Source organism: Borostomias antarcticus (assembly GCF_949987555.1).
Source record: "Borostomias antarcticus genome assembly, chromosome: 10".
Classification (NCBI taxonomy): domain Eukaryota; kingdom Metazoa; phylum Chordata; class Actinopteri; order Stomiiformes; family Stomiidae; genus Borostomias; species Borostomias antarcticus.
In genome coordinates this window covers 1,912,262-1,938,539 of record NC_140243.1, presented here as the reverse complement: position 1 = coordinate 1,938,539, position 26,278 = coordinate 1,912,262, and the positions used below count along the sequence as shown (strand labels likewise).

The 26,278-nt window shown below is 48.6% G+C and overlaps 3 protein-coding genes across 4 annotated transcripts; 2 read left to right on the top strand and 1 right to left on the bottom strand.

Annotated features, from left to right (window-relative positions):
• Positions 1-1,036: 1,036 nt before the first annotated feature.
• On the bottom strand, positions 1,037-11,491 carry LOC311313858 (cytochrome P450 2J2-like). The gene is made up of 9 exons (XM_084444078.1): positions 11,205-11,491; positions 10,113-10,275; positions 9,704-9,850; positions 9,412-9,572; positions 8,722-8,898; positions 8,440-8,581; positions 8,111-8,298; positions 3,680-3,821; positions 1,037-3,020 (listed from the first exon to the last, which is right to left on the bottom strand). Exons 1-9 carry the CDS (start codon positions 11,403-11,405, stop codon positions 2,845-2,847), a joined length of 1,497 nt encoding a protein of 498 aa, XP_084300204.1. The 5' UTR covers positions 11,406-11,491; the 3' UTR covers positions 1,037-2,844.
• Positions 10,600-16,429, top strand: LOC311313860 (cytochrome P450 2J2-like). Of its 2 annotated transcripts, none has more exons than XM_084444081.1 (9): positions 10,600-10,674; positions 13,027-13,189; positions 13,343-13,492; positions 13,607-13,767; positions 14,098-14,274; positions 14,401-14,542; positions 14,688-14,875; positions 15,215-15,356; positions 15,820-16,429. In XM_084444081.1, exons 2-9 carry the CDS (start codon positions 13,078-13,080, stop codon positions 15,996-15,998), a joined length of 1,251 nt encoding a protein of 416 aa, XP_084300207.1. In that variant the 5' UTR covers positions 10,600-10,674; positions 13,027-13,077; the 3' UTR covers positions 15,999-16,429. The 2 variants fall into 2 exon arrangements, with proteins under 2 accessions (XP_084300207.1, XP_084300206.1); XM_084444080.1 differs by lacking the exon at positions 10,600-10,674 and adding an exon at positions 11,984-12,273.
• Positions 16,430-18,612: 2,183 nt separating this feature from the next.
• Positions 18,613-25,213, top strand: LOC311313859 (cytochrome P450 2J4-like; the record flags this gene model as incomplete). The annotated part of the gene is made up of 9 exons (XM_084444079.1): positions 18,613-18,804; positions 19,122-19,287; positions 21,002-21,154; positions 22,152-22,312; positions 22,797-22,973; positions 23,052-23,193; positions 23,752-23,939; positions 24,273-24,414; positions 24,698-25,213. The coding sequence occupies 9 exons, from the start codon at positions 18,613-18,615 to the stop codon at positions 24,871-24,873; spliced, it is 1,497 nt and encodes a 498-aa protein (XP_084300205.1). The 3' UTR covers positions 24,874-25,213.
• Between the last annotated feature and the right edge of the window lie 1,065 nt (positions 25,214-26,278).

Below are 26,278 nucleotides of genomic sequence, written 5' to 3'. Positions count from 1 at the left end.
TTAACAAATTACAAGACTGATAAGAAGAAAATCAAGAGAGAGAAGTTACCATGTGCCTCAAAGATGGCCGAGGATGTACTGTACTGTGTGTAAGATAGTGTGTGAGAAGCAGACAGCTCTGCCACCCCACATCAATCATCTCCCTGCCATTTAACCTACTTCAAAAGGTTTGTGGGGAAAACCCACCAATAGGAAACGAAGTCACATATTAAGATATTTTGCTTTTCTAGTTGAGCTACTGTATCATTTCATAACATTACAAGTTCACAGAGTAAGAATCAGAGTGCGCTATATTGCATTATTTCAAACAAAAGTTTGTTTATTGCTGCATCAAACATCCATTTGTCCTGGAGGGGAGAACACCACTCCATGTCGTAATTTAGACTCCCACAATGACTGAGTCACAGCGGGCGTGGAGAGGATGAAACAGCACTGTCAGGCAGTGTAGGTGGTTCATATGTTTTCTACTCAGCCCTACTGCACTCCAAAGCCAAGTCTGGTATGTGTGTGTAGTTCACACCTGCCAACCCTCAAAACAGTCATCACAAATAAAAGCTTTGATTGATTGATTGGTTGTTAATGTGTAGTATGAACCACAGCAGTTTGAATGACAACATCGAACTCTGGGGAAACAACGTTGTTCCCTTGAGCAAAGCATGCTACTACTAACCCTGTCTGCTCTCACCCCCCTCTCTCCCTCTAACCCTGTCTGCTCTCACCCCCCTAGTGTCTCTCCCTCTAACCCTGTCTGCTCTCACCCCCCTAGTGTCTCTCCCTCTAACCCTGTCTGCTCTCACCCCCCTAGTGTCTCTCCCTCTAACCCTGTCTGCTCTCACCCCCCTAGTGTCTCTCCCTCTAACCCTGTCTGCTCTCACCCCCCTAGTGTCTCTCCCTCTAACCCTGTCTGCTCTCACCCCCCTGTGTCTCTCCCTCTAACCCTGTCTGCTCTCACCCCCCTGTGTCTCTCCCTCTAACCCTGTCTGCTCTCACCCCCCTAGTGTCTCTCCCTCTAACCCTGTCTGCTCTCACCCCCCTAGTGTCTCTCCCTCTAACCCTGTCTGCTCTCACCCCCCTGTGTCTCTCCCTCTAACCCTGTCTGCTCTCACCCCCCTGTGTCTCTCCCTCTAACCCTGTCTGCTCTCACCGCCCCACTGTCACCAGCAGACCTCCCGGAGTCCGATAGATACCCCCGATTCTGCTGTGGATGATGTAGCATGTCCGTAGAATGTCCTCTCTCCTATGATGCTTTTTTAGCCTCTCTTACTCTGAAATGTAATTTAATGTAATGTATTGCTTTATAAATGTTCTTAGCCGGTAGACAAACATACTCCAGGAGCTTGCTCGATCGCCTTGTTGAGAGGGGTCAGGGAAGAATTTTTTACAGCTCACTTATCTGGCCCCCGGGTGATTACTGTTTTTTTGCTTCCCTCTGGAATATGTAGAGAGTGGGTCGTATGCCCACCTCCCTTGTTCTCTGTAAAGCGCATTGTGTTGCCTCTGGGTATGAAATGCGCTATACAAATAAAGCTTTGATTGATTGATTGATTGATAGTGTCTCTCCCTCTTGTGTTGGAACCAGGTCCTGCTGACGTCCCCGTTTTTCCCTGAATTCCCTGAATTTATTTATTTACTCCCCTATTTTTTATAGTGTTTTATAGTGTTGTATAATGTAGGTTAGTATCAACAGTATGCTATGCATATGTGTTCTGCACTATGTTCCTATGATATAGCTAATACAGTCAAACATTTTCCAGGAGCTTGCTCCATCGTCGCGTTGAGTGGGTCAAATGGGTCAACTGTTTTTTTGCTTCCTTCTGGAAAATTAGAGATAGGATCAGTATACTGTATTATGTAAATTAGAGATAGGATCAGTATACTGTATTATGTAAATTAGAGATAGGATCAGTATACTGTATTATGTAAATTAGATAGGATCAGTATACTGTATTATGTAAATTAGAGATAGGATCAGTATACTGTATTATGTAAATTAGAGATAGAATCAGTATACTTTATTATGTAAATTAGAGATAGGATCAGTATACTTTATTATGTAAATTAGAGATAGGATCAGTTTACTTTATTATGTATACATCTTCCCCCCCCTTCCCTTTCTTTCTTTGAAGCGCATTGTGTTGCCTTTGTGTATAAAATGTGCTAAATCGTTTGATGTAATTTGATTTGATGGGACGGTAGGCCTTGGGGCAGGTCAGGGGCAGGTCAGCGGGGTGTAGCACACAGACGGTAGGGCTTGGGGCAGGTCAGGGGCAGGTCAGCGGGGTGTAGCACACAGACGGTAGGGCTTGGGGCAGGTCAGGGGCAGGTCAGCGGGGTGTAGCACACAGACGGTAGGGCTTGGGGCAGGTCAGGGGCAGGTCAGCGGGGGGTAGCACACAGACGGTAGGGCTTGGGGCAGGTCAGGGGCAGGTCAGCGGGGTGTAGCACACAGACGGTAGGGCTTGGGGCAGGTCAGGGGCAGGTCAGCGGGGGGTAGCACACAGACGGTAGGGCTTGGGGCAGGTCAGGGGCAGGTCAGCGGGGTGTAGCACACAGACGGTAGGGCTTGGGGCAGGTCAGGGGCAGGTCAGCGGGGTGTAGCACACAGACGGTAGGGCTTGGGGCAGGTCAGGGGCAGGTCAGCGGGGGGTAGCACACAGACGGTAGGGCTTGGGGCAGGTCAGGGGCAGGTCAGCGGGGTGAAGCACACAGACGGTAGGGCTTGGGGCAGGTCAGGGGCAGGTCAGCGGGGTGAAGCACACAGACGGTAGGGCTTGGGGCAGGTCAGGGGCAGGTCAGCGGGGTGAAGCACACAGACGGTAGGGCTTGGGGCAGGTCAGGGGCAGGTCAGCGGGGTGTAGCACACAGACGGTAGGGCTTGGGGCAGTGGGTGGCTCCCAGCTTGAAGTCCAGGCTGGGTGTCTCTCCAGGGGGAGGAGAGAAGGAGAACCTCTGGAGCAGGCAGGAGAAGAAGAGGAACAGTTCCATCCTGGCCAGCTGCTCCCCCAGACACACCCTCTTCCCTGAGGAGACACACACACACATACACACACACACACACGATATAGTCAAACTCGCACATTAGGGAGGAGCTGATCGTCATCTCTATTCACTCATGAGTAGACATGTAATGATGCATCGCAAGACAGTTAAAAATCCATACAAACACGTGACGATTCAAATCGATGAGATCAAAAATGAATCGCAATACCCTCTTAGTAATCTACTTTTGACCTCGCTTGTTTGTTTGTTGTCACATCCCGTTCAACGTCCTACAGAGATGTGCAGAGATTTGAGACACACTAGAGACAGCTCAGCAATAAAAGACGAAGACATGGCCTCCGCTGCGGGTCATGTTAAAATAGGAAATATGCATTAATTGCATAGTTTGTGATACCCTACCTCAGAAATAAAAAGGGATTCTTTAATTTCATATAGAAAAGATAAGAGAAAATACAATATTTTGTAGTTTTTGTATAAGAAGGAATTTTCTTAAGAAGGAAAAAAATCATAATTTGCCTGCAATCTCATTTGGTATAAAAAAAAAATTGTGAGAAACTCGTATTGTGAATCGTATCGAAGTGTGAGTTGAGTGAATTGTTCCTGTACATCCCTGCTCCTGAGCTGATATGACCGCGCTGTGGCATCCTGTCAAGTGTGTGTGCTCCTTCTGATAGCCTACCAGCAGAGAAGGGAAGGAAGGCCTCTCTCTTCCTGAATCGGCCATCCTGATCCAGGAAGTGTTGAGGGTTGAAGGTGTACGGAGTCTCCCACTCCGTCTCATCCTGCAGCACCGAGGACAGGGTGGCCAGGATCATAGTACCCTGGGGGTGGAGGGGGCAATGGAATTACTGACTCAAAAATTAAAGTGCATTCATCATAAAATGATACTTCATGACTTGAACCACATGTCATGGCCATTTTGGACCTATTGATATGCAGTTAAATGCTCTACCACTCACTAATACCCCTTTCTCATGAATCTTTCTGAAGGTGAATAAATAAATTACAAAATGTCCTAAAGGTTTTGCAAAGAGACATCTTATGTTTTGGAGATGAGTTTGGACAGGTCATTTGGCTCATCTTTTTTCTACATGGTTGGTCCTCTGAAATCCCACAATGCTTTTCAAGGATTTGAAACTGGAACCTCTTGATCTGCAAAGATCACTGTCGAGAAGCGTTCACTTCTCAAATTTGATTTCTAGAAATCAAAACAATTCCAGGGCCCTTTTTTCAACGATTGACAACCTCTTAAATCCCGCCCCATACACCTGTCAACATGTGTGAGGAATTTGTAGCCAGGGGCTTTCCACAAAATTCTGGGCCCTATACATTAACAACCCCCCCCCCCCCATTTTAGACTAATCTCCAACATCCCCTTTTTAAGTAAAATTCTAGAAAATAAATGTTTTCAAACAGCTAAATGATTTCAACAACCTCAGAATCAATTCTGACTTGAAAAAGCTCTCTGTTGTTGTCCTCCTGGACCTGAGTGCAGCGTTTGACACGGTAGATCATAATATCCTTGTTAGAAGACTTGAGAACTGGGTCAGCCTCTCCGGGCCGGTCCTTGACTGGGTCAGCCTCTCCGGGCCGGTCCTTGACTGGGTCAGCCTCTCCGGGCCAGTCCTTGACTGGGTCAGCCTCTCCGGGCCGGTCCTTGACTGGGTCAGCCTCTCCGGGCCGGTCCTTGACTGGGTCAGCCTGTCCGGGCCTGTCCTTGACTGGGTCAGCCTCTCCGGGCCGGTCCTTGACTGGTTCAGGATTTATTTAACTGGCTGAGAGTTTTTGATCGCCCTTGGTGACTACAGCTCAAAAGACAGTGAGATGACATTTGGGGTGCCACAAGGATCAATTCTAGGGCCCTTACTTTTCAGTCTGTACATGATACCCCTACGCTATGTCATGAGAAGGAACATTAGTTACCATAGCTATGCTGATGACACCCAGCTCTACATTTCTGTGACACCACTCGACCACAGCTCAATCGACTGCTTGATAGAATGTACTGCTGACATAAATGTGTGGATGTCACAGAACTTCCTCCAGTTAAACCAGGACAAAACTGAAGTATTGATCTTTACTTACTCAACTAACAAAGGAGGGTTCACATCACACCAGTTTTAAAATCACTACACTGGTTACCTGTCAGTTTAAGAGTAGATTTTAAGATTATTGTATTAGTCCATACATAATCGTACACCTAAATACATATCAGATATGCTTTTAAAATATACACCTAGTACAGTAGGTCCCTCAGGTCCTCTGGCACCGAGCTTTTAATGGTTCCTAGAGCCAGAACTAAGAGGCATGGGGAGGTCCTAGAGCCAGGACTAAGAGGCATGGGGAGGTCCTAGAGCCAGAACTAAGAGGCCTGGGGAGGTCCTAGAGCCAGGACTAAGAGGCCTGGGGAGGTCCTAGAGCCAGGACTAAGAGGCCTGGGGAGGTCCTAGAGCCAGGACTAAGAGGCATGGGGAGGTCCTAGAGCCAGGACTAAGAGGCATGGGGAGGTCCTAGAGCCAGGACTAAGAGGCATGGGGAGGTCCTAGAGCCAGAACTAAGAGGCCTGGGGAGGTCCTAGAGCCAGGACTAAGAGGCCTGGGGAGGTCCTAGAGCCAGGACTAAGAGGCATGGGGAGGTCCTAGAGCCAGGACTAAGAGGCCTGGGGAGGTCCTAGAGCCAGGACTAAGAGGCATGGGGAGGTCCTAGAGCCAGGACTAAGAGCCCTGGGGAGGTCCTAGAGCCAGGACTAAGAGGCCTGGGGAGGTCCTAGAGCCAGGACTAAGAAGCATGGGGAGGTCCTAGAGTCAGGACTAAGAGCCCTGGGGAGGTCCTAGAGTCAGGACTAAGAGGCATGGGGAGGTCCTAGAGCCAGGACTAAGAGACATGGGGAGGTCCTAGAGTCAGGACTAAGAGGCATGGGGAGGTCCTAGAGCCAGGACTAAGAGGCATGGGGAGGTCCTAGAGTCAGGACTAAGAGGCATGGGGAGGTCCTAGAGCCAGGACTAAGAGGCATGGGGAGGTCCTAGAGCCAGGACTAAGAGGCCTGGGGAGGTCCTAGAGCCAGGACTAAGAAGCATGGGGAGGTCCTAGAGCCAGGACTAAGAGGCATGGGGAGGTCCTAGAGCCAGGACTAAGAGACATGGGGAGGTCCTAGAGTCAGGACTAAGAGGCATGGGGAGGTCCTAGAGCCAGGACTAAGAGGCATGGGGAGGTCTTAGAGCCAGGACTAAGAGGCCTGGGGAGGTCTTAGAGCCAGGACTAAGAGGCCTGGGGAGGTCCTAGAGCCTGGACTAAGAGGCATGGGGAGGTCCTAGAGCCAGGACTAAGAGGCATGGGGAGGTCCTAGAGCCTGGACTAAGAGGCCTGGGGAGGTCCTAGAGCCAGGACTAAGAGGCATGGGGAGGTCCTAGAGCCAGGACTAAGAGACATGGGGAGGTCCTAGAGCCAGGACTAAGAGGCCTGGGGAGGTCCTAGAGTCAGGACTAAGAGGCCTGGGGAGGTCCTAGAGCCAGGACTAAGAGGCCTGGGGAGGTCCTAGAGCCAGGACTAAGAGGCCTGGGGAGGTCCTAGAGCCAGGACTAAGAGGCCTGGGGAGGTCCTAGAGCCAGGACTAAGAGGCCTGGGGAGGTCCTAGAGCCAGGACTAAGAGGCCTGGGGAGGTCCTAGAGCCAGGACTAAGAGGCCTGGGGAGGTCCTAGAGCCAGGACTAAGAGGCCTGGGGAGGTCCTAGAGTCAGGACTAAGAGGCCTGGGGAGGTCCTAGAGTCAGGACTAAGAGGCCTGGGGAGGTCCTAGAGTCAGGACTAAGAGGCCTGGGGAGGCAGCCTTCAGTTCTTAGACCCCTGTCCTTTGGAACACCCTTTTTTTCCATTTTATTTTATATTATCTTTTACTTTTACTGTTTCTTTTAAATCTGTTCTCACTATTTACATGATGTATGTTTTTATCCATCTCTTTTTATGTAAAGCACTATGTGCTACATTGGTTTGTATGAATGGTGCTAGATTTAAAAAAAAAATGACATTGACAAATGACATTGACATGGCAGTGAAATGCTCTACCACTGAGTGAAATGCCCTACCAGTCATAACCACTATTCTGTTCTGAAATTTGAGTCTAAATATTGGTGTGTGGCAACCCGAACGCGGCAGCACCAGGAGCGCACGGCTCCCCAGCACCCGGGACAGCGAGGGGAGGCCCCACAGGGCCAGCTGGTGGGAGGGAGGTCCTACAGGCTACGGCCGCTCAGCTCCACGAAGCCCGCGATCAGCCTCGCGGCAGGTGCCCCGCATCCAACCTGCAGTGGGAGGACAAACGGCCCCGGAGGAGAGATGCTCGGGAGAACAGCAGCAGGTAGACAGACGGTGTGGTAGTGCCTTGCTCTCCTGTGTAAACCTGTAGAAGCTAACCCCTCTCTCCCTCTGCCGTAGAGCCACCCGGAGCCCACAGAGAGCCCTCCGCTGGGACTGGAGCCCACCAGGGAAACGCCCCCCGAGAGCCCACTTCCCTTGGCGTGGAGCCCTTCTCGGTTGCCCTGACTCCAGGAGGAGCGGGCCCTTGTGTGCCCCTTTTTTTTGCCTGTCGATTGATTCTGTTAGACCATTGACCTGAGTTTCATTAAATCGCCCGTTGGGTGAACCTGCTGTACGGCCTCCTCGTCTCTACACAAGGTGTCTCTGTTGCCTGTGCGCGCTCTAGGTCGCCACAGGTGTCTACTCAAAAACTTTGTACGACGTCAAGATCCACTTTTAGAAAGAGATAAAACCAAATGTCCGTCTCCAGATCTACCACTGAGCTACATGTCATGAACCAGACTGAGGGGGACGCAATCCATTCTAAAATGTGCCTGAAGGTTTTGCAAAGAGATGCCTGAAGTCTTGGAGATGAGTTTGGGCAGACCATTTTGCTTCATCTTTTTCTAAAGTTGGATGCTCCTCTGAATTCTTACAAAGCTTTTGAGGGGGCGCCAGAATTTCTAAAGCCCCACCACTGAGCTACACCCCCGGTGGTAGAGCACTTAACTGCATATCAGTGGACCCGCAGCTTTAAAGGAGACTCCACCTTTAGAAAAAGACTGGTTCTGACTGGTTATAACTGGTTATGACCTACACCTTTGGGATGTTGTATTTCCCAATCATGGTGTCCCTGGAGGTTACTCGTGCCACGTTGAGGGGCAGGATGTTGGCCATTCTCTGGATCTCATGAATGACAGCATCAGTGTAGGGCATGTTCTGCTGGTCGGTCACAGAGGGTTGCCTGGATGACCCCACCACTGCATCAATCTCAGCCTGGACCTTCTCTGCATGCAGTGGGGGAGGACTTGTGTGAGTGTGTGTGTGTGTGTGTGTGTGTGTGTGTGTGTGTGTGTGTGTGTGTGTGTGTGTGCCAAAGGACGAGATTAATGTTTCAAAAATGTACAAATGTGCACGCGCACACATACCTTGTATGTATGGGTACTTGATCATGAAGAGGAGGCCCCAGTGTAGGGTGGTAGATGTGGTCTCAGTCCCGGCTAGAAAGAGATCCGCGGTGCAGAAGCACAGGTTCTTCAAATTGAACCCAGACTCTGAGTCCTCCTCCCACTGAGAACAAAACACAAAGAACACCCTTCAGTCTATTCCAAACCAGAGGGCTTTATAGAAAACAATGACCTGCCTCAATACAACATGCGAACACACACATGTACACACTCGTACACACACACACACAATCACTACAGTACCTTCCCCATCTCAGAGAGAAAGCAGTCGATGTAGTCTCTTGGTGCTGAAGGGTCAAAGTCTTCTCTGTGTTCTTCTATCTTTGTCGTGACAAAGGAGGTGATGGTGTTCATCAGGGTGAAGATCTTCTGGTGCGGCCCAGGAAGTCTGCGCATCAGCCCGGGTAACATATTATAGATCTGCACACAGAAGGTATCAGCCAAGAAAACATCACCATAGTAAACAGACCATAAGTGTTACTATGATTTGTTCATAGAGTAACAAACCTCCCTGGTAAAATAGGTCAAATAAAATTAAAGCACATGTATCTACTTCTCTCAGATCTGACTTGAAGAGGAGAGGATATAGTTGGGGTTGTATGACCAGGATAAACGTGAGTGGTTCTCTAGCGCCACCACCTGGCAGTAGTCCAAATTGCAGAATGAGGTTAGAATTGGCTAGATCTTGGATCCCTGAACAGTCATCCCAACTGTTCCCAACTACACTTTGTCATCGCTAAGTGTTGCTATGCTAAACAAAATCTGCATTCCGCTTTGATGTCATTTTAAAGGACAGTACTGTAATATTAGGTAAATTAGCCTAATTGTTGGGAAGTATTGTTTTTAAAGGGCCAGCAGAAAGGTCAACAAACAATTGAGAACCTTGAAATGAAATGTCTGCCTTTACCTTCTCTGATTGGATAGCTATCTCACCTGAGCCCAGATCGAACCCTCTAGGTAGAACATCTCACTGATGTCCTGCAGAAGGGAATGGAATTGTCTGTCATTGTAGTCAAAGCGATCCCCGAACACCAGACAGCAGATCACATTGGACACAGCATTGTTGAGGAGCAGCTGAGGGTTGAAAGGTTCGCCTGGGGCAAAAAACAATGATAGGTTAATCCAAGGGATGTCAAGGAGATATACCGTTGGCAGGAGACAGACAAAAGAAAAGTGCAGGTTGAAGACACCTTGTGGTGTGTGGGAAGTATTATTGGCTGTGCACCTTGTTGGGTGATAGCTTCGTTTAGAGACTGGCACTCCTGCTGGATGGAAGGTTCCAGGCTCTTCTTGCCCAGCCCAAAGTTCTTTAGTGTGGAGAGAGCGAATCGGCGCTGCTGCTTCCATCTGTATCCATTAGACATTACCAAGCCTAGAGAAAAACACATGTGCAATATGAAGAGGCGATATGGGCAAGTCAATTGTACTATATATGATGTGGCTTGTCCTTTTCTTAATTAATTTTCTCCTGTTTCAATTGACCTGTAGATCAATGAAATGTCTGTATTGACATGTAAGTTAGGCTATGGTTTGAAAACAGGTTATCCTTGTTCAATGCAGTTTTATATAACTGGAGTAAATAGGCTATCGTAGATTTATATCAATTAGTCAATGAAGAACAATAGTATAGTTACCATTATTTCCTACTGTGTCCTCCACCAGGGGTATTGATGGTCGATCAGCAAGTTGTGCCCCATTTTTGATCAAAAGCTCTCTGGCCAACTTGTGTCCATTTACAACCACAATTCTGCCACCGAAGATTCGAAGACTGAAAATATTTCCATATTTTTCTGCAATCTAGCAAGAAACAGTCTGTGTTAGATAGAACCAGCGTGCGAATTGCTGGGGGGGATTTCCCCTCTCTGGTTTTGATATCCCCTCCTCTGATCATTCATTTTTATCCCTGCTTCTGGTCAGACTGAATAGCTACAATTCCTGTGCCCGAAAATAGATGGCGCAATTGAGAAAAACTACACTAACTATTTCAAAAATATTATTTACAACAGCTAGTTCTAACCACGCGTTTGATTGTCATGGCAACTGTCAATCAAGCGCCTATACTCTAACTAGCAAGAATTAACAATGAAACTGGTCAACAAAGCATTTCGTCATATTTTGCTGGGAGGATTTGGGAGGATGCCCAAAACACCAGAGGTCCGTCACCAAAGCAGACTCTTCTGCTAGTGCTAAACATCGGTAAGTGACAGGATGAATATTTTATTATAATACAATTATTGTTGTGGTTGATAAGCGGCCAATCGTCAGCATGAGCATGTATTGCTTTTGTTTTGCTATTCTCATCCTCGATATTAGTACTACTGTAACAGTGATTTGATGTAGCCTATAATGGACCTACCTTTAACTAGCCTACGCATTTCACTTTTTTAATGAGGTCTAAAGGTATATTATGAGGACGGGATAACATTCATAGCAGTGTGATCAATAACCTAACATCGTATGGTTTGTCCTTTCTTTTAGCACTTTGTTGGGTGTATTTATAAGAATACAATAAGAGCATACAGTCATTTCCTTTGTTCTGATGTTTACATTTGTTCAATTTCTGGACATTAAATTGTAAATTGTAAAATTGAAAATGTCCCCCCCTCTGGGTTTTTTACAAATTGCACCCTGGATAGAACAGCAACTGAACTAAACTCAGCCATCTCTGATCATGCCTAGTAGCCTAGCCCATGTAGGTCTATACTCAATGTGTGTGGCGCACTAACCTTAGTGAACTGCAGGTGTACTTTGCTGGGGTCGATGTGATGTAAGTCCCCTATGAAGGGAAGAGACCAGGGCCCAGGGGGGAAGTTCCGTGGTCTTCTGTTTTTAACCACGTCGGCCAGGAGCAGGAAAACAACGAGAAACATCAAAACGCTCTTCACGTCTATCCATTCTAGACCCAGAATTTGAGCAAATACCGACATATTTCATGAATTTCTCAAGCCCGCTAATCGGTGATCACTAATTGACAAACGGCACCAGGGCAACAAGTGCACTAACACATTCAGCCGTGAACGTAGAACAGGGGCGTTACTTCCGCATGGCGGTGTGTTTAGAGAGAGAGAGAGAGAGAGAGAGAGAGAGAGAGAGGGAGAGAGAGAGAGAGAGAGAGGGAGAGGGAGAGAGAGAGAGAGAGAGGGAGAGAGAGGGAGAGAGAGAGAGACCTTGCAGTTTTCTTATCTATCAATCATGATAGTGCACTGTCTCATTATTTTATCCACTCACACATTCAGCAACTGCACATGCTGATCTAACAGGTGTCAACTTGCCCATTTATAACACAGGCCAGCCCATTCATTGTGTCCAAGATCTATTCAACAAGACTCAACATCGTCTCCTTGCCTGGCCCCTAGGTAACCCTCCTTCCCTGGCCCCTAGGTAACCCTCCTTCCCTGGCCCCTAGGTAACCCTCCTTCCCTCCCAGTTCTAGGAAAACATTACATAACCTAACAGGAATTACAACAGCCAGTGTTGTTTTGAGAGCAGAGAACTGGACCAGGGATTGAGACTGACTTTGACTTCCAAGCAGGCAGGGTCGCAGTGTGTGGTGTTATTTTCAAGAGTATTCATCTATAGATAATTTAGTCTTCTTTCTTTCTTTTTTAAACCATGATTACAAACTATATTTTTGAGTCTCTTGGCATGAGAGGCTGCCTGGTGTTCCTATTTATTTTTCTCCTGGTGGCTGATTTTATCAAAAATAGGAGCCCACCCAACTTTCCTCCCGGACCCTTGCCTGTGCCTTTCCTAGGAAATGTCTTCACTAGAGTTGACATCAAGAGCATGGAAAAGGTTTGCATACAGAGAAGCTTGAGATTGCAGAAACAGTTGGCATATTATTTCAATAATGTTCTGTATCAGTTCTTACATGTTATCAGGCTATTGTGATGTGATGTGCTGTTGTCTTTATTAGGAGGCCAAGCATGAATGTGCGAGGTAATTAATTGTAATTAATAGTTTTCCTATTATTATTTTCCCGCAATGGAAGTCTATGGCAGCACCTATAACCGACTGGTCGCTTTTTACGAAACTTTGTACACTTTGTACACTGGTAGACAATCATGCGCAGAGGCCATGGAACTCTCAATCTTACATGGGTTGGCCAAAGGTGGTTGCTATAGCAACCAATTGAAATCGGTCATCATTACGTCATCTTTACGTAACCAGACTTTGATGAACAACTTTCATATTGACAAACCAATTCATCACTGTTGTTTAGTATGTGTTTGTATGGGCAGAAAAAATAGTCTTTATAATTTTTGTGTTTGTAGAACTATTTACAAGCTGAATATGCTACTGACCAAACTATTGGTGGCATGTAAATGTAGCTGTGCTTGTCCTAATAAAATTTGTAATCACAAGTCTGTGTTAAATTGATGAAATTTAGGTATCAGACAACACCAAAATCACAAAGTTGAAAAAAATTCAGCACTGGGTGCTGAATGATGGGGTTAAGTATATACTCAGGGTCTATAACATTTTCTTTAAAAGGCTTTCTAACATGAATCTAATCCAGTTAATGTTATTGTGTTCCCTCCCATCCAGCTGTCCGAGGAGTACGGCCCTGTGTTCAGTTTGAGGAGGGGCAGTACCAGGATGGTGTTTGTGTCTGGCCTCAAGATGGTGAAGGAAGCTCTGGTCAACCAGCTGGATAGCTTCGCTGACCGCCCCATCGTTCCTCTCTTCCATGCCACATTCAAAGGGATAGGTGAGAACACAAGAGCAGCACACAAGAACTGGACGCTCAACTTATGTTTTGTCAAAGCAAAATAAACCTGCAGGTCTGATAAACAGTGGTACCATGAGCCCCCAGAGTTCTGGCACTGCACTATGTGACCTTCCATCCATCCTCCTGATCCAGGCATAGCTTTAAGCAATGGCTACCTGTGGAAGATGCAGAGAAAGTTTGCCCACATGCACCTGCGCTACTTTGGCGAAGGCACGAAGTCCTTGGAGGCGCACATCGAACTGGAGAGTACATTTCTATGTGAGGCATTCAAAGAGGAACAAGGTGTGTACAGAGACTGAAGATAAATAGTTGGCCTCCATATCTGGTCTATTAGTGGTTAATAGCTCTGGTTCTCTTTGAATTCATTCTCAATTTGGATGTTGACTGCATTTCCAGGAAGGCCTTTTGACCCTCATTACACCCTAAATAATGCCGTGGGAAACGTAATCTCCTCCGTGGTGTTCGGCCACCGCTTTGACTACAGTGACGAGAAGTTCCAGAACCTTCTACGTTTGGACAACGAGGCTGTGGTTCTGGCTGGCACAAAACGGGCTCAGGTGACCTATCTGAAATCCCTGATCAGGCTACTGTCTCTATGCTTCCATATGTTCCCCGTTGAATGTGTGAATATGATCCTAACCAATCAATCAATCAATCAATCAAAGCTTTATTTGTATAGCGCATTTCATACCCAGAGGCAACACAATGCGCTTTACAGAGAACAAGGGAGGTGGGCATACGACCCACTCTCTACATATTCCAGAGGGAAGCAAAAAAACAGTAATCACCCGGGGGCCAAATAACCAATGATTTGCTTTGTTTATGTGGGGGTATGCAAATAGGAATACCTGCTCTGAGTGCTGTGTCTGCGTTGATCCCTCCCCCAGCTGTATGATGCCTTCCCGGGCTTGTTCCACTACCTACCTGGACCCCATCAGACTATCCTCTCCAACTACCGCCAGATCCTCTGCTTCATGAGGAGAGAGGTAGAGAAGCACCAGGAGGACTGGGACCCCGTAGACCCCCGTGATTTCATAGACACGTACCTGATGGAGATCGAGAAGGTGAGGTCCCGGTAGCTCCACCCATCTACTGTAATTATGATAGTGTTGGTACGAGAACATTGTGAGAACACTGAAACGCGCATTTCACAGTACAATCCATCGGCTGTGTTGTTTTAAATGCCTCAGAGGAAGGATGACCCTAAAGCTGGTTTTAACATGGAGTCACTGGTGGTGTGCACCCTGGACCTGTTCGAGGCGGGGATGGAGAGCGCCGCCACCACTCTGCGCTGGGCCCTGGTCTACATCATCAACTATCCAGAGATACAAGGTGAACGGACTCCTCCACAATCATCTTACACTTATTCAATTATCCACATTCAACTTAATATACCTATGCGGGTGTGTATATTTGATATTGATGCATATCATGTACCATCTTACATTTTAAACTAAACTTCTGTTCTACCACACAGAGAAGGTCCAGGCTGAGATAGACCGAGTGATTGGACAGTCCCGCCAGCCCAATACGGCCGACAGAGCCAACATGCCCTACACTGACGCTGTCATCCATGAGACCCAGAGGATGGGCAACATCGTACCTTTTGGCTTCCCCAAAATGGCCAGCAAAGATTCCACACTGGGGGGCTATTTCATACCCAAGGTGAGAGACGTCTAACATCTGGGTGGCTGTAGCCGAGGAGGTGGGGTTGTCAGATGATCGTAGGGACGGCGGTTCAAATCCCGGCTCCTCCTGACAACATGTCAAAGTATCCTTGAGCAAGACACTGAATCCCAAATTGCTCCCAATAAGCAGGCTAGCACCTTGCATGGCAGCTGCACATTGATGTGTGAATGTGTGTGTGAGTGAATGAGGCCTTCATTGTAAAGCGCCTTGGATAAAAAGCGCTCTATAAGTGCAGTCCATTTACCATTAAGCGTCATTGAAGGTTTGAAGGCCGTTTGTCCCTTCAGACGATGGTCATCTCTCTTTTTTGCTCAGGGGACAGCCATTGTGACAAACCTCACCTCTGTGCTGTTTGAAAAAAGTGAGTGGGAGACTCCAGACACCTTTAACCCCGGACACTTCCTGGATTCAGAGGGCCAGTTCCGGAGAAGAAAGGCCTTCCTGCCGTTCTCAGCAGGTGACCAGCTTTTACACGCTCCATTTGGTCAGCCAGGTCCATCCGTTGTGTGGGTTTAATTCCATGGCAAATAAGACTATAAAACAAACAAACATGCCATGATTATAAGCCCATTCTAATGGTGCATTAGTTTGTGGTCGGACGTGGCAAGTCGCAAGTGGCAAAATACCTACCTCCGACCTGTGTGCATTCGAGCTATAGCGAATGATATGATGATATGATTTGATATTGACGTCAGCCAGCAACTGGGGGCTGAGAAACATATCCGAATTTGCGACGAGGAAGTGCGAGTTCACGCGGCGTTTTATTTAATCATTCCTAGTAGCAAGTCTCAATTTGCCCCCTCCCAGTTATAAACGAACGCACCATAACTCCAAAAGTGGATGTGTAGTTCAGCAGCTCTGGCTTCGGCTCCATTTGGATGAATGCTAATCCGTGTCTATGCTGATTATTCTCCCAACAGGGAAGAGGATGTGTCTGGGGGAGAATTTGGCCAGGATGGAACTATTCATCTTCTTCACCTCCCTGCTCCAGCACTTCACATTCGCACCCGCTTCCCCTGGAGAGATGCCCAGCATGGAGAGTGTACTGGGGTTCACACTCTCCCCTCAGGACTTCAGGATGCTAGCCTGTCCTCGTTGACCAGGCCCGTCTCTCTCAGGCCAACACATGGAGAACCTCAGAGACTTCAGACAATGTCTGGAAGAAAACACGACACAGCTGCTTGGCTCAGTGTACGGATGAAATACTGGAACTATTGGAAGTCCTCAGTGTGTAACCTACCTCATGTTACTACAGGTGAACCCAGTGAGCCTTCTCAACAACGCGGTTTCCAATATCATCTGCCAGATGGTGTTTGGCAGGGGGTATGACTACAGTCCACCTGGCTCAGCTGCATGTTTCTTTCTTTAGGAATGTGGCTAATTAGTGATGAATGACTAAAGAACTGAGTTTATGTATAATGCATTTCTATACCAACTCATGCTGTAAAATAATTATCCATTTGTATACCCACTGTTTATACAATAACATAAGATACAGAAATTGCTCAATAAAAGAAAGCTAGGAACAATCAAGAAGTCAAAAAATTTCAATGTTTTTTTTCCTTTAAAAAAAGGCTTATTTCTTACAGAGTATAATATACTGCTCTTCTCTCTCCTCCCCTCAAACCCCATGGTGCTCATCTCATCAGGGTAGGAGACTGGACATGTTGATACCTAAAGACAAAATTGATTATTTGATATTACAGAACAATGGTAATGTAATGTAATGTAATGGTGATGTCTCCTGAGGTGATGTGTCGTCTGAGGTGATGTGTCTCCTGAGTTGATGTGTCTCCTGAGGTGGTGTCGTCTGAGGTGATGTGTCTCCTGAGGTGATGTGTCTCCTGAGGTGATGTGTCTTCTGAGGTGATGTGTCTCCTGAGGTGATGTGTCTCCTGAGGTGATGTGTCGCCATCCACTCTGAGATGTCAGCCAAGCATGCATCCTCCACTTGTGTGTGTGTCAGAAGGAGGAAATGACAGGACCAGCTGGGTGTCATCTGCATAGCAGTGATAGGAGAAGCCATGCGAGCGAATGACAGAGCCCAGAGATGTAGTGTAGAGGGGAAGAAGAAGAGGACCTGGGATTAACCCTTGTGGAACCCCGTAGCCGGGCTATGTGGCTCCAGCATCGACCCTCTCTGTGTCACCTGGTAGGAGCGAGCTGTCAGGCAGACAGGGAGCGTGCAGAGCCAATGACGTCTTTCTCCTCGAGGGTGGAGAGGAGGATCCGGTGGTCTACCATGTCAAATGCTGCTGACAAGTCTAATCAAATCAAATCAAATCAAGCTTTATTTGCACATTCCATACACAGAGGCAGCACAATGTGCTTTACAGCCCAGAAATGGAGGGATGGACATAGGTCCTACCCCAACATATTCCAGAGGGAAGCAAAAACCAGTTCACCCAGCTGTAAAAATTCTTCCCTGACCTCTCTCAACGAGACGATCGAGCAAGCTCCTGGAAAATGTTTGTCTATTGGCTAAGAACATTTACAGAGCAATACAAATACTTCATAGGAGAGACATGGCTATCAGTAGAGTAGATAAATAGTTACAGAGATGTTGCCTACATGGTCGGCCATTATGTGTGAGCTATCCCTGTAGTCTATAATAGGATATTTAAGTGGCTCATATAACAAAGCACAATAAGCACTTAGCAGACAGGCTCATAAAGAATGTAGAGTAAATTAGGTATAGTCACTAAATCAGAAGTGGGGAGAGAAAAAGCAGAGAGCCAAGAGTAAAAATGGGGGGGGGGGGGGGGTGACACTGGCCTGGAAAAAGGTGGGGAGACTCTCCGGGATCTTGGTGTAGTACAAGAGGGGGACACACTGTTTAGAGCATGAGAGCAGAGGAGAGAGAGTTTGCTCTCGTGGCATGGAGTAACTAACCTCCAACCAACCTTTTAACTTTGCGGGGTTTGAACCAGAATGTTCAGGCTTGTTGTGAAGGCAGGCGTGGCTTCATGATTCTGCCTTTTTATTTGATTGTTTACCAATAACAGTATGTTTATTTTGTTTCCACAGACATAGCAGCTGGGTTGGATAAGACTCCTTTGTCTCTTACGTAGCAACATAACAACGTTAGGTTAGCAGTGTGTGGAAGGTGTGTGAGTCAGCAGCATGGTCCCAGCCCACCACTAATGGGGCAGAGGGGTCTACAAGAGAGGAGAGAGGATTCCCACACTAGTCCTGCTTCTCTCTCTTTCTCTCACTAGTCCTGCTTCTCTCTCTCTCTCTCTCTCTCTCTCTCTCTCTCTCTCTCTCTCTCTCTCTCTCACTAGTCCTGCTTCTCTGTCTCTCTCTCTCTCTCTCTCTCTCTCTCTCTCTCACTAGTCCTGCTTCTCTCTCTCTCTCTCTCTCTCTCTCACTAGTCCTGCTTCTCTCTCTCTCTCTCTCTCTCTCTCTCTCACTAGTCCTGCTTCTCTCTCTCTCTCTCTCTCTCTCTCTCTCTCTCACTAGTCCTGCTTCTCTCTCTCTCTCTCACTAGTCCTGCTTCTCTCTCTCTCTCTCTCTCTCACTAGTCCTGCTTCTCTCTCTCTCTCACTAGTCCTGCTTCTCTCTCTCATTAGTCCTGCTTCTCTCTCTCTCTCTCTCTCTCTCTCTCTCTCTCTCTCTCTCTCTCACTAGTCCTGCTTCTCTGTCTCTCTCACTAGTCCTGCTTCTCTCTCTCTCTCTCTCTCTCTCTCTCTCTCTCTCTCTCTCTCAGCACCATGTGGCTGTATGGTGTTTTGCTGTGGCTTGATCTCAAGGGAATTCTGCTGTTTATCATTGCCTTCCTGCTCATCGCTGATTTCCTGAAAAACAGGAACCCTCCCAACTACCCCCCCGGCCCCCGGCCGCTGCCCTTCGTGGGAAACGTGTTCAGCATCGACACCAAACAGCCCCACATCTACCTGACCAAGGTAAGCTGCCGCTTTCAGGCATGAAACGTACCTGTTCTACACCTTGTGGGTGTACCGTGTGTCTCATATTCCAGAACAAGATAGACTATTTTTACCGGATCATGATCATCGAAGCTGATAGGTGATAACCGGAACATCAGAATATGAACTATCTTCTCATATGTTCTCTTATTCTATTGATACATTTCCCCGAAGTGAGCTACTAGTGCAGGATGTATTGTTTTGTATTATAAAACATGGCTATCATGACATGTGTGCTTATGAGTGTGTCCCCTGCTGAGAGACAGAGGTCTCATTCACTGCGCTGGTGTCCCCAGCTAGCCGACGTCTACGGGAATGTGTTCAGCCTTCGTCTGGGCAGGGACCAGACGGTGTTCGTTTCTGGGTACAAGATGGTGAAGGAAGCCCTGGTGACGCAGGCCCAGAACTTCGCCGACCGGCCCTTCAGGGAAATGGGTGCCAGGTTGTACTTTGGTGACTCAGGTGAATCAGACACACAAACATACACATACCGGACACACTCGTATGCATAAGCGTTCACACCTGCACACGCACACGCACGCGCGCGCATGCACGCACGCACACACACACACACACACACACACACACACACACACACACACGCACGCACACACACACACACACACACAGATACCCATCATATAACAGTACACAATCACACATCACATAACACCTTTACTCCCTGAGCCCCTCATTCCTTCTAAGTAAGTAAGTACATTTTATTTATGAACAGTAGCACCTTTCACAGACAGGGGTCACAAAGTTCTTCACAAATGTTGTTTTTTTTTTTTTTTTTAAATGGTAAAGAGCACAATAACACAAAAAGCAAGGACAACGAAACATACGTAAAAAGACACAGGAGGCTGGACAAAGACTAGTCTGAAAAGATGAGTCTTTAGCTGAGTTTTAAAAGAGTCAACAGAGGCCACAGAGGCAGGTAGATCCCATGGAAGCGCTTTCCACAGCCTAGGAGCCACGACTTCCAACACTCGCTCACCTTTAGTCTTTAGCGGGGAACAACCAACAGGCCCTGATCACATGACCTGAGAGACCTGCTAGTGATGTAGGAGGGGAGCAGGTCACATGACCTGAGACCTGCTAGTGATGTAGGGGGGGGCAGGTCACATGACCTGAGACCTGCTAGTGATGTAGGAGGGGAGCAGGTCACATGACCTGAGAGACCTGCTAGTGATGTAGGGGGGGAGCAGGTCACATGACCTGAGACCTGCTAGTGATGTAGGGGTGGAGCAGGTCACATGACCTGAGACCTGCTAGTGATGTAGGGGTGGAGCAGGTCACATGACCTGAGACCTGCTAGTGATGTAGGAGGGGAGCAGGTCACATGACCTGAGAGACCTGCTAGTGATGTAGGGGGGGAGCAGGTCACATGACCTGAGACCTGCTAGTGATGTAGGAGGGGAGCAGGTCACATGACCTGAGACCTGCTAGTGATGTAGGGGTGGAGCAGGTCACATGACCTGAGACCTGCTAGTGATGTAGGAGTTGTTCTTCAGTAACAGACTGTCTTCTCTCCCCAGGGGGTCTGTTCTTCAGTAACAGACTGTCTTCTCCCCCCAGGGGGTCTGTTCTTCAGTAACAGACTGTCTTCTCTCCCCAGGGGGTCTGTTCTTCAGTAACAGACTGTCTTCTCTCTCCAGGGGGTCTGTTCTTCAGTAACAGACTGTCTTCTCTCTCCAGGGGGTCTGTTCTTCAGTAACGGACTGTCTTCTCTCCCCAGGGGGTCTGTTCTTCAGTAACAGACTGTCTTCTCTCTCCAGGGGGTCTGTTCTTCAGTAACAGACTGTCTTCTCTCCCAGGGGGTCTGTTCTTCAGTAACAGACTGTCTTCTCTCCCAGGGGGTCTGTTCTTCAGTAACAGACTGTCTTCTCTCCCCAGGGGGTCTGTTCTTCAGTAACAGACTGTCTTCTCTCTCCAGGGGGTCTGTTCTTCAGTAACAGACTGTCTTCTCTCCCCAGGGGGTCTGTTCTTCAGTAACAGACTGTCTTCTCTCCCCAGGGGGTCTGTTCTTCAGTAACAGACTGTCTTCTCTCTCCAGGGGGTCTGTTCTTTAGTAACAGACTGTCTTCTCTCCCCAGGGGGTCTGTTCTTCAGTAACAGACTGTCTTCTCTCCCCAGGGGGTCTGTTCTTCAGTAACAGACTGTCTTCTCTCCCCAGGGGGGCTGTTCTTCAGTAACGGACCGCCGTGGAAGACACAACGCCGCTTTGCCCTCGCCACCCTTCGCAGCTTTGGCCTGGGCAAGAGCTCCTTGGAGCAGAGCATCTGTGAGGAGAGCCATTACCTACAGGAGGAGATGGAGAACCAGAGGGGTAGGAGGAGGAGGGGGGCGGGGGGGGCAGAGGGGTAGGAGGAGGAGGGGGGCGGGGGGGGGCAGAGGGGTAGGAGGAGGAGGGGGGCGGGGGGGGCAGAGGGGTAGGAGGAGGAGGAGGGGGGGGCGGGGGGGGGCAGAGGGGTAGGAGGAGGAGGGGGGCGGGGGGGGGCAGAGGGGTAGGAGGAGGAGGGGGGCGGGGGGGGCAGAGGGGTAGGAGGAGGAGGGGGGCGGGGGGGGCAGAGGGGTAGGAGGAGGAGGGGGGCGGGGGGGGGCAGAGGGGTAGGAGGAGGAGGGGGGCGGGGGGGGGCAGAGGGGTAGGAGGAGGAGGGGGGCGGGGGGGGGCAGAGGGGTAGGAGGAGGAGGAGGGGGGGGCGGGGGGGGGCAGAGGGGTAGGAGGAGGAGGAGGAGGGGGGGCGGGGGGGGGGCAGAGGGGTAGGAGGAGGAGGGGGGCGGGGGGGGCAGAGGGGTAGGAGGAGGAGGGGGGCGGGGGGGGGCAGAGGGGTAGGAGGAGGAGGGGGGCGGGGGGGGCAGAGGGGTAGGAGGAGGAGGGGGGCGGGGGGGGCAGAGGGGTAGGAGGAGGAGCGGGGGGGCGGGGCAGAGGGGTAGGAGGAGGAGGGGGGGGGGCGGGCGGGGCAGAGGGGTAGGAGGAGGAGGAGGGCGGGGGGGGGCAGAGGGGTAGGAGGAGGAGGGGGGGGCGGGGCAGAGGGGTAGGAGGAGGAGGGGGGGGGGCGGGGGCGGGCGGGGCAGAGGGGTAGGAGGAGGAGGGGGGGCGGAGGCGGGGGGGGGGGGCAGAGGGGAAAGGAGAAGATGCTGAGAGGAGGAGAAAGAGAGAGAGGGGAAAAAATCTATCACATGCATGCATGCATACAATGGAGAGAGGGGCGGGGGAGAGACATAGACCCAAACTAGACTAGGAACAGAATAAAACAAAATAGAATAGAATGAAATATTATAAATACTGGACTTCCTGTGTGTAACCTACCTTGTTACAACAGGTGAACCGTTCAACCCAGCGAGTCTTCTCAACAACGCCGTTTCCAATATCGTCTGCCAGATGGTGTTTGGAAGGAGGTATGACTACAGGAACCAGACCTTCCAGAACATGCTGAGACACCTGACTGAGGCCACACACCTGATGGGCTCCGTCTGGGCTCAGGTAGGGGATGGTTGAAGGTGTAAAGGAAAAATCTTACTTGGTTTAGTTTAGATTTCAAAGAACACGCTGAGTGGTCGTTCAAGCTGGTTTCAAACAAAGACAATAGTTTTATTCTGTTACGATTTTGCAAGTCGGACTCGAGCACAGGAAGTGAATCCAGGTCAAGAGTGAGTCATTTGGGGACGAGGTCGATAGGTTATAAGTGAAAAAGGAAGTGACATAGTTTCAGGATGAAGAGGACAGGGAAGTGATGTCACACAGGAAGAATTTGTGTTAACTGATCTATGAGAACGAACTACAAAGTTAGAACAACAGTTAAGTAGGAAAACAAAACACTTTGGTGAGACTTGAATTTCATTCACAAAGGCACAGGGAGGCCTGCAGAACTTTGAGCACTTCCGCTTCAATCCATGTTGATTGATGCTCCATGCAGTACATCACAATGAAATGCACCTCAGCACCAGGCCCTGTTGTGTCCCTGTAGTTGCTGGAGGCCTTCCCTGGCGTGATGAAGCTGCTCCCCGGACCTCATAATGACATCTTCAGCCACTATGAAAGCATGCAGGCCTTCATCCGAGAGGACGTCCACAGACACAGGCAGGAACGAGACCCCGAGAGCCCCCGGGACTACATCGACGTCTTCCTCACCGAGATGGAGAACGTAAGCAGCTCGCCGCCGTGATTGGTCCGCTCTCTCTGTCACGCTAGGAACTGATCTCCACGCTCTGTCACCTGACAGCATAAGGGACAGAGGGAGACGGGCTTCGAGGAGGCCAACCTGGTGCTGTGTTGTCTGGACCTGTTCCTGGCCGGGACTGAGACCACTTCCACCACCCTGCAGTGGGCCCTGATCTACCTCATCACCTACCCTAACATCCAGGGTGAATGACTGACACACGCACGCACGCACGCACGCACACACGCACGCACACACACACACACGCACACACACACACACACACACACAAACACACGCACACACGCGCACACACACACACACGCACGCACGCGCACGCACGCACGCACACACACACACACACACACACACACACACACACACCCCCACCCCCCCACACACACACACACACACACACGCACACACACGCACACACACACACACACACCTAGAGTTGCCACTCAACCAGGTCCGCAACCGGACATTGAGCCTTTGGGATGGGTTTCCTGGAAGTGAGAGGTGGAGGGTGTTAATGAACTCTAAAACAGGAACTTGAGTGTTTACAGAAAGGACAGATGACTCAACGGACATCACATTAGGCTCACTGTATCTTCAACTTGCCAAATAAACTCAAATATAGGTCTAAATGTCATTAGTCCATGTGACTTTCCAGACTGGGATTCACCGGGAATCAGAAGGAAGAGATATCCATTTCGAGGCTACTTAGATAGAATAGTGCATTCAGAACTTTTCTACCACACAGAGAAGGTCCAGGCCGAGATTGACCGAGTGATTGGACAGTCCCGCCAGCCCAACATGGCCGACAGAGCCAACATGCCCTACACTGACGCTGTCATCCATGAGAGCCAGAGGATGGGCAACATCATTCCCCTCGACGGACTCCGGAGGGCCAAGAAAGACACAACTCTAGGGGGATACTTCATACCCAAGGTGTGTGTATGTTTGACTACTGGCTATTCAGGGATGCTCACTGTCTGAGATGTATTCAGGGGGCAGAAATGACCAATGTAGAATGTTTTTGTTAAGGAGAGCATCCAAACAACGGGAAAGACAATACTGTCTGTGTCTTTTCCTGGCGTCAGCGGGCGAGCAGTGACCATGTGACTGGGCTGGGGTGGTCCATCAATGTGTTTATATTCAAATAGTCTACTGGCTCCCTCCACTCACAACCAAGAACAGGGAAAATACACCTTGGACTACAAGGAGACTACTTTTTTGTGTGCAGTTGTCATGTGTTTCAGTATTTCTCTGTGCTGCATGTAGGGGACAACCCTGATACCTAACCTGACATCCGTGCTGTTTGACAAGACGGAGTGGGAGACGCCTGACTGCTTCAACCCTGGACACTTCCTGGATGAGGAGGGCAAGTTTGTGAGAAGAGACGCCTTCTTGCCCTTCTCTGCAGGTTAGCAGTATAACCCTCCCTCTCTTGAACCACCGCTAACACTGGCCCTGGTCCTCCATCACTATTATAAGCTCAATGATAAATGATTCGGTTGGTACACAATGTCCATAGGCATTTTAATTTGTACATTCTGTAACCTTGGAACACATTTATTTTATGTTTTATTGTTGTTTGTAACCTTTTATGCTGCTATTTTGGCTCGGTCTCCCTTGTAGACATTTGATCTCAGTGGGACCCAGCTGGTGAAGTAAAGGTGAAATAGCAGAAGTGTGTGTTTGCCCAGGGAAGCGTGCGTGTCTGGGAGAGGGGCTGGCCAGGATGGAGTTGTTCCTGTTCTTCGTCAGCCTGTTCCAGAAGTTCACCTTCTCCACGCTGGACGGGGCGCAGCTGAGTATGGAGGGAGAGGTAGGCGTCACACGCAGGCCTCACCCCTTCAAGATCTACGCCAAGGCTCGCTGACCCCTGACCCCTCGCTGTGACCCAGCCCTGCCGAGCCCAGCGGACAGAACCAGCTCATATTCAGCCATCGGCTGACTGTGCGCCTATTCCTGGCCGTTCTCAAGTCCTCCCCTCACCGAGACGGCGGCGTGTGACCCTGCAGAACCCAGATAAGACAACGTAGGCCCTCATGTACACCAAGCCCTGCTAGGTCACCACAGTCCTCTCTCAGAAACCAGAGTGCTGTGTGTGTTTAAACCCTAATGATCTTTTGTGGTGGAAGGTGTGCTTTCTGTGTAGAGTAATGAAACGTCACTAAAGAAACTTTGTTTTTACTATTCTAACCTTCATAGATTTTTGTTTGAAGACACATTATTGGTAGTACTTTGTGTGCACTGTTAATGAATAAACAATGTAAACCGTCTGTGCCCAGTATTTACAGTACCTTGGTTCATGCACTCCAGTTATCTAAACATTTGTCCAATTACGTAACTTCTCCTGTACCACATGACAGAGTTTCTGAGATGTCACCACAGAGGATCATTGGACTCATTAGCACTGTTTATTCAGTGAATGAACTATAAACACACTAGACTGTGAGAGGGAGTGGAACTAAGGTAACTAAGGTGATCTGCGTAGTCATTGTGACAAGTTAATGTATCCCTGGATCACCATGACTGCCATTTCATACATGTACTGGAACTGCTCTGTCCCTCTCGCCTGGATAAAAGGTGATCAAAATCAAAATGTTTTTATATTATATTAAATTTATTATATTTCCATTTACATTTTGTTTTCACATTAAATCTTACAGAGGGCTCCATCTAGTGTTCGCAGAGGCCAGACACAACTCCAAACAACTCTGCAGTGGAAAAGAAATTTACAACTTACATTAATAATGGACAGTTCCTTGTTTTTCCAAGAATACAATCAACAAGTAGTATCAGAAGTGGTATTTTTGATCATAAGCCTAGTGCCTAGTCCAGATCATAAGCCTAGTGCCTAGTCCAGATCATAAGCCTAGAGCCTAGTCCAGATCATAAGCCTAGTGCCTAGTCCAGATCATAATTAGTGCCTAGTCCAGATCATAAGCCTAGTTAGTGCCTAGTCCAGATCATAAGCCTAGTGCCTAGTCCAGATCATAAGCCTAGAGCCTAGTCCAGATCATAAGGCTAGTGCCTAGTCCAGATCATAAGCCTAGTGCCTAGTCCAGATCATAAGCCTAGTTAGTGCCTAGTCCAGATCCCCACAGTACATACTGTCAATGTGATTAAGAAAGTTCCAACCACTTCAAAAGAAAAAAGAATGACAAAGCTTTGAAATGAACACTGTAGGCCACTGGAGCGCCCAATTTTCAACAAAACTCTTTGTCTGTACATGTGTACAAACATACAATATAAAGACCTTTAAGACAATTTAATATTAA

Coding starts and splice junctions, on each gene's coding strand:
- LOC311313858 (XM_084444078.1), bottom strand. CDS start 11,405: ATGTCGGTATTTGCTCAAATTCTGGGTCTAGAATGGATAGACGTGAAG. Junction 9,851..10,112: donor GGACACAGTAGGAAATAATG/GTAACTATACTA, acceptor GTTTTTCTCTAG/GCTTGGTAATGTCTAATGGA. Junction 3,021..3,679: donor CTTCCTTCCCTTCTCTGCTG/GTAGGCTATCAG, acceptor GTGTCTCCTCAG/GGAAGAGGGTGTGTCTGGGG.
- LOC311313860 (XM_084444080.1), top strand. CDS start 12,091: ATGATTACAAACTATATTTTTGAGTCTCTTGGCATGAGAGGCTGCCTG. Junction 13,190..13,342: donor TGCCACATTCAAAGGGATAG/GTGAGAACACAA, acceptor CTCCTGATCCAG/GCATAGCTTTAAGCAATGGC. Junction 14,543..14,687: donor CAACTATCCAGAGATACAAG/GTGAACGGACTC, acceptor TCTACCACACAG/AGAAGGTCCAGGCTGAGATA.